The following is a 12,360-nucleotide window of genomic DNA, read 5'->3' as shown; positions in this document are numbered from 1 at the left end:
GATTCCTAGAAGTGGGGTTGTTTGATTAAAGGATGACTGCACATATAATTTTGCTAAATATTTTACTGTATATTTCTTCAATGTGTTTCTAACATGACTTGGAGGCAAAGTAAGAGTCTGGTACAAAGAATTGAAATACTTATCCACAAGAGTTGATGAATAATGATGTTATTATTTAAAAGAAATTATGTAACAAAAGCTACTGAGTTAATAGTGGTAAAACAATTACGTAAAAGGAATAAAATCAAACATGCTTTAAGCATTTTGAATGTTGAAACATTTCACCTTTCTGAGCGAGACTGTTCAACCAAAAGAGCAACTAAAGCTATCATTTTTTCAAGGGCAGCTGGCCTGTATTTTTCTTCTGCCAGGGAAAGGATATCTTCTTCCTCCTCCTCTTCTTCCCCTTCTTCCTCTGACAATACTTCAACTTGAGGCTAAAGTAGAACAAGACTCAATTTTAATATGATATTAGCTTTAACATCATCTAAAGAGCAAATAACTTGTTTTATATAACTATCCAGGGTTGGTGGCAGAAGCACGTAACATGAAAAACAATCACTCAAAGACCTGACCCTAACTTTAAAGTCTGAACCAAATTTAGGACAATTTTAGACTTATTTAATCAGCAGAACTATTAAGAACAAAGACTTTCAATAGTGTGACTATTCACCTTGCCTAAGGGATAAATCCTTTAATAATTTTTTTTCTTATAGGTGATCCCACGGGAAGATAAATCAGGATCAAAATTTATATAAGTATGATAAAATAGTATTTCCTATTTAATAAAAATGCCAGTTTTACAAATCAAGGAATTCTTATTTGCAGTTTTCAGATAATCCAAGTGGTGGGTATTTTAAAGAGATATTCATGTGAATTTTGAAATGCAAGAGAATGAAAAGATTTTATGATCTAACAAAGTTAAAGAAAGGCAGTTTAAGCAATTAGCCATGTAGACTGGAATTAGATGATACTAGATACGGTCTGTATTCTGAGAAGCATTACAACACAGTGGCTAATAGTTTGTCTCAGGAGTCTGTCCAAAGATCAAAACCCAACTCAAAGTGATATAAAACAAGTTGACTTCTTATGTGTCTCCAGTTCCTCATCTGTCATTAGAGGTAACAATAGTACTTACCTCTTAGGGCTGCAACAGGATTAAATAAGAGTGAAAATAGAGCATCCAATCCAATGTGATCAATAAAAACAACACAAAATTCATGTAATACTTTAATATTATGAATAGACCAGCTGCTTAAGGTTTTGGAAGACTCTGACAAACTTAATATAGAAAGCTTAAAAAACATGGTCAACAAAATGTTCACCAAAATAATACTCTATTGACAGGACCCCAAAGTAGGTGGTGGCCATTTCACCTGAATTTATTTGCTTTGGTGCAGGGCCTTACCAGGGAAATCTGTTATTAGTTTCTTCTCCTGCTATATTGACTAAAAATATCACTCCAACTCAGACCCTTCAAATTATCTAATATCAGTGCTAGAAGAGACTTTAAAGGGTTCTAATATCTAATGACTTTCCATGATACAACTTGAAAACATGACCCCTAAATCCCTGATATGAGACAGAATTTTACTTACATTTTCAGGCCCTTTGGTTCCCATGTAAAAATGTACCATTGTAGATATGGCTTGCAATGAAAGCAAAAACTGGCTCTAAAAAGAAAAATACTGATGTAAAAAATAAAAAAACAACAACCAAGTTTTAAATACTGAAAATATTTACACAATCCCAGAAGTAAGATATAACCTCACCTCTTCTTCACCCATTTTGGCAAATTCGTAAAGAAAGGCAAAATACTCCGTAAGATGTTTACTGTGAGGTTTTACACCATGTTCCATAATTAATAACAGAGTTCTCACAAATCGAGTGACACATGAACGACCACCAATGTCTTCTACTGAGGCATCCATATCATCTGACCTGAAGACACAATTTAATGTATCTTAGATATATGAAGTCTGGGGATAAACATTCTGGGAGAAGAAATATTTTAAAAAACCTGAGCCAATCTCTTTCATCTTTGTAAAAATGAACATCATTTACAGTAATACAAGTAATTCAATTGCAGTTATTGTATCTAGCTAAATCAGACAAAAAGATTAAGTCATGAAGTTATTTATAGAGGATTTTGAAGATGCACTTAGTTAGAAATCAAAGTTTTTCCTTCTTGATTTGTATTACTACAGACTACTTTTAAGGAGAAGAACCTAAATATTTCAGTGTGGATATCTAAAAATACTTTGTAGACAGATCATCAAAAAGCTTAAAAATATAATGTTCAAATGGTACTTCTTACCCATCTTCCATTCCTGGCTGCAGATAGAGATGAGCATGCACAGGTCTAAGTCTCTGAATCACATGGATGCACAAACGCTGAAACATCTATAAATGAAAAGATATAACAACTTAAGAGTAACTCACACAAAGACACTAAAAAGTTAATATGATTTAAAATTATCTGCCATCCATTTACATTTTGCCCGCTAATTTACCTTTTGACATTCTAAAGCTTTTATGGAGTATCAACTACAGACTGAAAATATAAAGCAAAGTTAGCTTGAAAAATATTATTCAGTTTTACAATAAGGGAAAAAAACAGAACAAACTGTAGGTTTCAGTAATAATTCACCAAAAACAAAGCTTCACAAAGCCCGCTCTCAACTAGTGGAGATATAGGGAAAAGAAAATTTAGCATCCATTTTTTTTAGAAGAGTGGAGTGGGGGCAGGATAGCTGCTTATCAGAGTCAAAGCATAGGAAAAGGAAGTATGTTAAGTTTACCCATTAAGAAACATGGATTAAAAATCACTGGACATTCTCTAAATAAGGTATACAAACGGCCAATAAGCGCATGAAAAGATGTTCAATATAATTATTAGGGAAATGCAAACCAAAACCACACTGAGATACTACTTCACACCCATTAGGATGACTAACATAAAACAGACAGTAACAAAAGTTGAAGGATATATAGCAAAACTGGAACCCTCATGGATTGCTGATGGGAATGTAAACTGGGTCACACACTCAAGAGAAACAGTTTGGTAGTTCCTAAAAACATTAAACATAGTGTGACCATATGACCCAGGAATTCCATTCCTAGGTATATAGCTAAAAAAACTGAAAATACACATCCACACAAGTATTTTATATAAATGTTCATAAGCAGCACTATTCAAAGTAGTCCCAACATGGAAACATCCCGAAAGTTTATCAACTGCCGAACCGGATAAACAAAATTTGGTACAGCCATTCAATGGAATATTATTTGGCAAAAAGAAATGAAGGACAGATTCACACTATGACATGGATAAACCTTGAAAAGATTGCTAAATTAAAGAAGTCAGTCACAAAAGACCACCTCCTGTATAATTCCACTTGTATGAAATGATCAGAATAGGTAAATCCACAGAGACAGAAAATTAGTGGTTGCCAAAGGTGGAGAGAAGGGACAGGATAAAATGGGGAGTAAGTACTAATAGGTATGGGGTTTCTTTTTGGTGTGTTATAAAACTAGATGGTGGGTGTGTTAAGTTTGGGAATATACTAAAAACCACTGAACTTTACACTTTGAAAGGTTTTGGTGAATTCTGTAAGAATTATATCTCAATAATAACTGGAAAGTAGCATTTTAAGCTTAAGTTTTTGGTTTATATCGTAAGTGAATATAAAGTAATATTTACATTTTCCCTAATTTTTCCAATTATTTAAGGAAAACAAACTGATTTATGGGACAGTTCAGAATCTGTCATAGAAATTAATTATATACTACCCACTTAACTTTCAAGGTCATTACAGTATCTTACATGTTTAGAATATCTAAGCATCTGAAAGGAATACAGTACAACTCATAAAGCAGCCAAGAGTAGGATCTAAGAGAGTAGGTGATTACAGCTATTTTCCTAACATTCAGGAAATAAGAATGATTTTAATCACTTGATTGGACTGATACTTGATTTGCTAAAAGAAGCTACTGAAAACAACAGCAAAATTACTTTTATGTAAGAGGTTGTGGTAGATCTTTTCAAACTACTTTCAGTGCTGGGTTAAGATATTCACAGGCAAACTTAGAACAATTAACTTGAATGCCACCTCTTTTTCAAATAAATTTTTTCTTACCTGTCTTACAATTTGATTAGGGCACTTAATTAGTATCTGCATTGGCCACCAGTCATCATCAGCCATGCGGTCTAAAAACCACTGCAAAAAATTAGTGTCATTTTAACATTCAACCAATATTTGTTAAGTGAGATAAAAATCACATAAGGATTTTACTTCTAGTCGTTATTAAATTAAGTTCTTACCAAAACAGATTCTTCAATTATTAGAAAGCCCCAAAATCTAGAATGCCTACAGTCATAATCAGGGCCATTACATTACAGAATTCCAGGGATGCCATTTACATCAGAATGTATGCCCTACATGTTAACCTGGAATCCTTTTCATAATAAAATGAAATACTATTTTCATCTTAGACCTCATATACGTCACACTTTTTTCCTATTAGTAATACATGGTCTGAGAGTGATTCACTTTCTTTCTGCTTAAAAGCTAACTGTTTTCTTGATTTAAAAAACACCTTTTTTTATCCTAAATAATTTCCCATTGATTTCAAGACATCTCTTAATCACATATTTAACTCTATTGAATTGCACTGCCTGTATGCATACAATTACTGACAACTGCACAGAATTTTTGAGAGTTCCAAAGGCAAATCCTTAGGGAAAAAAATAAAGTGGCAATTTAAAAAACAAACAAACAAAAAACAAGTGCTTGCTTCGGCAGCACATATATTAAAATTGGAATGATACAGAGAAGATTAGCATGGTCCCTGTGTAAGGATGACACACAAATTTGTGAAGCATTCCATAAAAATAATTTTAAAAAAAGAAACAAAAAACAAATAAATTAGGACCTAATCAAACCTCTGGATCTATCACTCGATTAAAAAAAAAATCAGAAAACAAATCCTGCCATTTGCAACAACATGGATGGAGCTAGAGGGTATTATGCTCAGTGAAATAAGCCAGGCAGAGAAAGACAAGTATCAAATGATTTCACTTATCTGTGGAGTATAAGAACAAAGAAAAAACTGGAGGAACAAAACATCAGCAGACTCACAGAACCCAAGAATGGACTAACAGTTACCAAGGGGAAAGGGACTGGGGAGGGTGGGTGGGAAGGGAGGGATAAGGGGGTAATGGGGCATTACAATTAGGACACATAATGTAGAGGTGGGGACACGGGAAAGGCAGTATATATGGAGAAGACAGGTAGTGATTCTATAGCATCTTACTATGCTGATGGACAGTGTCTGTAATGGGGTATGTGGGGGGGGGACTTGATAATAGGGGGAGTCTAGTAACCATGATGTTGTTCAAGCATTTGTACATTAATGATATCGAAATTAAAAAATTAAAAAAAAAAATCATGAAGCAGGAAAGGAACAGAGGAACTTTTAAAATTACACCAGAAGGATGCAACCAAAGCCAGCATGTGGAAAATCCTGTAGAATAAATGACGAAGTGGTGAGAGAAAAAAGAAACTATTATAGCTGAAAAGAGATTTACAAAACAAAAACAAAATGTGCAGCTTGTGTGAATCCTAATTCCTTTAAACCACCAACTGAAAAAAATTGTTTTAGACAATCAGAGAAAACCAAACACAAAATGGGTATTGGATGACAATGAGGAATTGCTTTAAATTTTACGAGGAGTGAATGAAACTCTGGTTGTATTTTTAATGTTCTCATCTATTAGAGATACATACTGAGTATGTATGAAATGGTATCTCAGTTTGCTTTAAAATAATTCAGCTGAAAAACACGTGGAGGATAAGATAAAGATAAAAAAACTTAGTATTTGTTGAAACTGAGTGACAGGTACACGAGAGTTCACTGTATCTTTCTACTTCTGTGCATATTTTGCAAGGTTCATTTTAAAGTTTCAAAAGTTATGCTTTTGTTTGAAATTTACAATAACCAGATTCTCCTGTTCCATTGCTCCAAGGCATAATTGGATGACTTTCTATATATAAAAATCTTCAACTAATTTAATCTATTGCATACTATGCTGCTATTTCTCACCTCTGGAAATTGTAAGAGTTGCATTCCTAGGAAGGTTTACACCACTTTGGGAGATAATAAAAAATGATAAATGATAATAAGATGCCAATATAGTTAAGTGGTCATTATCTATGTATGGGCTGATTACCCTTAGTAATGTCTCCTATAATGCAATGTTGGAGGAGACAAAATTGAACATAAAGTGATCTACTGGGATATATACATTTTTATCTCAAAGATGGAGGAAAGATGCATTTTTAAGTATTTACCGATAACATGCAAAAGTAGTTATGAAATGTCTCGTACAGTCTTTTGAGTTTTCTATACTTTTTCCTTCTAATACATGGGGGAAAAAAACAAGGATTTTAAATAACTTAAAAATAATTTAATCAGTATAACAGATTTAATACATAAACTATAACTCATCTATCAAGTAATGTAAGAACTTACACTGTACTCCCTATGATTTATAATATATAAAATAATTTTTCTATACCATCTAAGTTAAGAATAAAAGAAAACAGTACATTGTTTGTTAAATTATTTACCTTACCTCACAAGCTGCTTGACTGTTATTAAATTGTTTGGTTAATAGTTCAATCCACTGAAGCATTGTGGGCTAAAAATAAAAGAAAGAAAAAAAGTCACTCAAGGCATTAAGGACTTCTGAGTTAAAGAATGAAAACCAAAGGTATCTGATAAATGACACAAAGTTCACAAAATAGAATACCTTTTCTTTTGAATGAATAAATGTCTCTAGGACGAAGGAAGTGCTTAACTGCAAGACAAAATTAAGTAAAGGTTTAATTATTTTAAAGTAGTCAATTTTGAAAAAATTATCTAAGGTATTTATATTACCTTTGCTGTCATTAGGGACACAGCTTTAGGATCTGGTAATGTACTGGGAATACAGCTACACAACTGCCACATAAACCTAGAATTTAAAAATAAAAGTTAAAATTCTCATAGGATAATATTTTTTTTAAATGTTTAACAAAATATCTATTACTAACATTTACCAAACTTACCCAAAATATGTATGTTCAAAAATATTTTTGTCTTGGAGAAACTGCATGTTATCATGCCAAATCCACTGAAGAAAAAAAAATGTTAACATTAGAATCAGAAAAGCATTTACTTCACTGCATTTTACCAGTATTTTTACTAGACACAAAAGAAACAAAAAGCAAACATATATACACTTAAAATTCATGTTGACTTTTTTCCCAGGTGTATGGAATATGAAAGTAGTCACTAAACCAGCTCCCACTTATATTACTTATCTGGCTACCTCAAGCAATCAAGGTTTTTTTAAAGAATGCATGTATAAAGATTTTGAAAGTTTAGAACTCTGAAACCCCATCTATCTGATGAGCAAATACATAAATGAATAAAACTATGTCATGCTGCATTTTATTAAGAACAGGTTATTATGAGAGAAAGGTTTATGTTTAAAAACTAGCAAAACAAAAGGTTGGCAACCTAAATAAGAAATGATTTCCTTGTTTATAAAAATCCTGAAAAATGATTATTTCTAACATTAGCTTTACAGAATTGCTCTGACTTTACTTTTTGTGTTCCTTAATTTTTATCCTTTATCCTCACTTTAAGTTTTATAAATTGTTTTTATCTCGAACAAATTTATGTTCTGATTATTCATATTATTGGTTGTCTTTACCCCTTTTAAAAGATTTCAACTACCTCTACTAGCTCCCCTAGCCCACTACCCAAGTCCAGAAGCAGGTCTTAGTTGCATATTAGGGCTCCTGCCCACATTTATATTTAGAAAATCACACACCTAGTCACTGAATGGCCAGCGTCAGAGCTCTTGGTCCTCTAGCATTTCTAAACACACAGCTTTCTATGAAGCTGCAGCATGGAGGAGAATTTGACAGCATTCACCCATCCTAATTCAATGCCTTTTCATAGCAATAGAGTTCCATTCTAAGCTTCTTGCTTCTACCTATGAGCTTGGCTCTAGATCCTGTGTAGTAATTTTTGTACCCTTTACTCCACAAGAACTGAACTCTTGGCCACCGTTATTTGCTTTGGACCTAAAACCTGGTAATCCTGTGGTTCCACCAAACTCAGTGCTTTTAATTCTGTTCCACTTTTGTTGTAGGAAATATTCATTGTTTTTTGATGATCCTTTTTACACTGTATCAATACAACGTATAGGGAGCCATCTGAATGTGTCTAAGTATGAAATTATTGCACTACACTGATAAGAACTTCCCTAGGTATTTTCTACATACTCCTCCAACTTAATCTTGGGCTATTCTTCCTTGCGCTTAATCATCACAGCCAGAGGTGTTCTTTTAAGCTTTACCTTTCTTTCCTCAGGAGATTTGTACACAATGTTCCCTTTGCCTGGAGTACTCTTCACATGATTAACTCTGCTAACTTTCAAGTCTCAGTTTAAGGTTAATCTGAAACATCTCCTGATCACTTTCCCCAGCAATCTCAATCAACCACTCTGAGTGCTCTGCTTGTTTTGTCAGTAAGTCTACATAATTTATAATGTTTGTTTACTTAATATATTTTATGATTTCTAAAATTTTCTATTTACCTTTTGGGGAAGTTGGTTACTACCTACCTATTTTTTTTTATTAAGGTATCAGTGATATACAATCTTATGAAGGTTTCACATGAACAACACTGTGGTTATTATATTCACCCATATTATACTATCAAGTCCCCCCTCATTGTAGTCACTGTCCATTAGTGTAGTAAGATGCTACAGAGTCACCACTTGTCTTTGTGCTATGCCTTCCCCATGCACCCCCCTACAACATGTGTGCTAATCATAATGCCCCCCAATTCCCTTCTCCCTCCCTCCCTACACTCCCCCTTCCCTCTGGTAACCACTAGTCCCTTCTTAGAGTCTGTGAGTCTGCTGCTGTTTTGTTCCTTTAGTTTTGTTTTGTTCTTATATTCCACAAATGAGTGAAATCATTTGGTATTTGTTTTCCTCCGCCTGGCTTATTTCATTGAGCATAACACCTTCTAGCTCCATCCATGTCGTTGTAGATGACAACTACCTACCTATTTTTAAACGCATAAATCTTAAGAACCAAATTCCAATTTATATATCTAAAATCTATATTAATGTTATATAACAGTATTATATTTTTATTTAACCATTTTAGTAAGGTGTACATATATAAACTCATTTTAATAAGCTGAAACAATGATGGGAAAATATGATTGGTTTAGGCCAATAAAGAATAATCTAACATAGTTCAGGGATTTTTTTTCTTGTTACAGGACAGCAAAGACCTGAGATCCCCTTTTGTCATAGCATAAAAAAAATCACTAGTTCTCAAAGAATGGTTCACACAGTTGTGGGTCTCTGTGACCTTTTTAGGGTCTCTGAAAGGTCAAAACAATTTTCTTAGTAATAGCATAATATTATTATCTGCCTTTTATAAAAAACTCTCCTCCTCTCCTGATTATATACAATGCTGTTTTCCAGAGGCTAAACGATGAATGAGATCCTAACAGACCAAAAGCAGAAGCTGCTAATGAGACTACAGCTGTCTTCCATTAAATCAGATATTAAAGAGATTTGCAAAAATGTAAAACAGGGCCACTTTTCTTGTTGAATGGTTTTGTTCCAAAAAAATTATTTTTCTTAAAATGTTACTTCTCTTAGCATGTTATGTGTGTATTTTTATTATGTGTAAATGAATACAAATTTTAGAATTTTGTTTTACTTTCTAATATAAATACTATTAGATATAACCACATTAAAATTAATATAAAAAAACTCTCTAAGATACTCAATAATTTTTAAGAACATAAAGGAGTCCTGATCACAGGAAATTTGAGAACCATGATATAAATGAATATACATCATTAGAGTTTTATTAAAATTTCATTTTACTTCACAAGTGGGTTAGTTAACATTAAATAATGTCAGGTCCTCATCTTGAACAAGATGTAGACTTGTTTGAATGCTTTTGGGGCACAAAGTCTTGCACTTAATGGTGACTATGATCTGATTTTGGTTATAAAGGTGGTTGAAATAAATTTTTGTGCAAATTAGTGAGTTTAATACCTTGAAACCTAGTGAAGCATCTAATTTTACTGGTAAATCCAAATCAACAGTTTGAAAGATGACATTGCTTTTTTTATCAGTAATATTATGGATAGGCAAGATAACACAAAGGACTCAGGGAACAAAATCCACTCAGTTTTAAGACCAGTGCAAATATCAATAAATCAATTAAGATAGTTAAGAGCTTAACTGTCTACAAGGAAGGGTATATTTTTATCAAATATAAACTTCAGGAGATTTACTTTTTGTACTTTTGGCTAACTGAGTTTAAAACATGGAACTAATATACACTGAGTTGTGAATTTTTTATAAATCTTAAAACATTAACATTACCATTTACTACATTATGAATCAAAGAAAGCCTATTATTACAAATGAGACATTATTAAAGTATGTAAAATCCATATTTTAAAGGTCTTTCAAATATACTGTACACTTGTGGGTAACATGAAGTGTAAGAAAAGGAACACTTGCCACCCACCATCTATATGAGTTACTTAGGAGCTTGCCCTGATTCTATCAACAATTCTACCTTTCTTATTTTTCTTCAATGTTACTAATAATTACTTTCCATTCCCTTTAATTTCATTCACTCTACATTTACCTGTCAATTGTCAGTATTACCAGGACCATTTAATAAACAGTGTTAAGGTCTACTTTAGATTACAGCTCCTATTGTTGCTATAGCCTACTCTTAACAGTATTACTACTTCTCTAAATATGTAACATGCTTTTAAATTGTTTGTAAAGTTAAATTAGCTTATACCTCTAGTAACTCTGATGAAACATCAAATTTGTATTCTTTGCCATTTTCTTCCTCTGGTTCCATGCGCTTGTAAAACAGCATATATGCACTGTGTGTCTTCAAGAGGAAAAAAAAGTAAGTAGTATATTTTCATTTTGACAAGTATAACTATAAAATAAGTAGACAATGTAGAAGAAAGAAACAATGCAAAATTATATAGGAAAGAATGGTTACCTTTTCAAAGGAGAAATCCATAAATTTATCTGTAACAGAATCATAAGTCTTGGTCTGTTTAAAACAAAAACAAAAGTTTTCCTTCTATAAAAAATGGGTATATTAGCTATATTTATATATATTAAATATTTCACAAACAGCTATTTTATTCTTAAGCTTTGTAAATCGTTTTCAAATAGCATTACATTCATATAAATTCCTGACATAAGTTTTTGACCAAGAGTACTTGGAAAGCAAAGATTCCCAACATTTTTAAGGTACTTACCATAAAACATATAAAGCATTAAGAAGATAAAATGGACTTGCAATTTGAAAAACTGACTTTTAAGAGAAGAGCTTTGCAAAAAGTTATGTTTCTTTTCTTTTCCTTAGGAAATATCCTAGGAATAACATCTAGAGACGCAATTGTTTTAGTGATGGCTTCAACAGTAATTATTTACTTCTTTCTTCTACACATTTCCAAAGTGTTAGCAATCTGCCTCTTTATCCTTTTCTATTCAGAATAGTAGATAAGAGCACGAAAGAGCAACAGGAAGTTCTTCACTAAAATCCAGTTACTGAGTCTTCTTTTTATTATTTACTAATAATTTAATTTTATTAATTTAATTTTAACGTGAAGAATAACTTTATCTGGGCCTATCCGTGAAATGGAAATCACTATTTACTTCTTGACTTGTGAAAATCATCAGGGTATTTTAAAACTGTTTTCAGAAAACTGATACTAGGATAAACTGCCTAGAAAAAGTGAAATTATTCCTACTCCAACCTAATTGTCTTGTCTTATGCCTCACTGTTTATTATGTAACAGATAACATACTCTTTTTCTATCTTGTCATTAGTGATAATGAGGCTGCTGCTGCTGCTGTTACATAAAGTTCCTTTCTCAAGCCAACTTCCTTGTCAAAGATTCTTCATATTAAGTCAGTAAAGAATAATTTCTTTTTGCTCTAATCCCAAAGCATTTAAGTAAACAACTTCTTCAATCATGTTTCATGGCAATGTAATTCAATTCTTATACTATTATTTAATTTGTCAATTGTTAAGTCTTAACATTTTTAACCAGCTGTAGACAAAAAACAGTAATTTAAAGAATATTTCCCAGCATCTGGTATATACACACCAAACATACAAAACCTCCAGTAAGTAACAACTGAATAGATTAATCACAGTGAGAACTAAGTGACTCTGCTACTGGGTTACATGGAACTGTAAAGCACTTTGAAAGTTCCAAACAATT

General features: G+C 32.4%; 1 protein-coding gene and 1 non-coding gene across 8 annotated transcripts in view; one reads left to right on the top strand and one right to left on the bottom strand.

The window, feature by feature from the left end:
* The window catches only part of USP34 (ubiquitin specific peptidase 34), a 289,427-nt gene that overhangs the window by 31,900 nt on the left and 245,167 nt on the right, over window positions 1-12,360 (bottom strand). For all 7 annotated transcript variants that reach the window (XR_008995834.1, XM_057497160.1, XM_057497164.1 and 4 more), the window contains 11 exons: window positions 11,124-11,177; window positions 10,911-11,006; window positions 7,113-7,177; window positions 6,943-7,018; window positions 6,815-6,862; window positions 6,638-6,703; window positions 4,140-4,220; window positions 2,318-2,403; window positions 1,773-1,941; window positions 1,599-1,673; window positions 286-437 (listed from right to left, as the gene is read on the bottom strand). Coding sequence is in view for 6 of the 7 variants with exons in the window: in XM_057497160.1 (XP_057353143.1) it covers window positions 286-437; window positions 1,599-1,673; window positions 1,773-1,941; window positions 2,318-2,403; window positions 4,140-4,220; window positions 6,638-6,703; window positions 6,815-6,862; window positions 6,943-7,018; window positions 7,113-7,177; window positions 10,911-11,006; window positions 11,124-11,177 (968 nt within the window). In the remaining variant the exon portion in view is untranslated. The remainder of the gene's footprint in view (window positions 1-285; window positions 438-1,598; window positions 1,674-1,772; window positions 1,942-2,317; window positions 2,404-4,139; window positions 4,221-6,637; window positions 6,704-6,814; window positions 6,863-6,942; window positions 7,019-7,112; window positions 7,178-10,910; window positions 11,007-11,123; window positions 11,178-12,360) is intronic.
* On the top strand, window positions 4,790-4,896 carry LOC118932519 (U6 spliceosomal RNA). The gene has a single exon (XR_005032818.1). It is a non-coding gene; the product is annotated as a U6 spliceosomal RNA (small nuclear RNA).

Source organism: Manis pentadactyla, chromosome 2 (genome assembly GCF_030020395.1).
Source record: "Manis pentadactyla isolate mManPen7 chromosome 2, mManPen7.hap1, whole genome shotgun sequence".
NCBI lineage: Eukaryota > Metazoa > Chordata > Mammalia > Pholidota > Manidae > Manis > Manis pentadactyla.
This window is presented reverse-complemented; position numbering and strand designations above follow the sequence as displayed.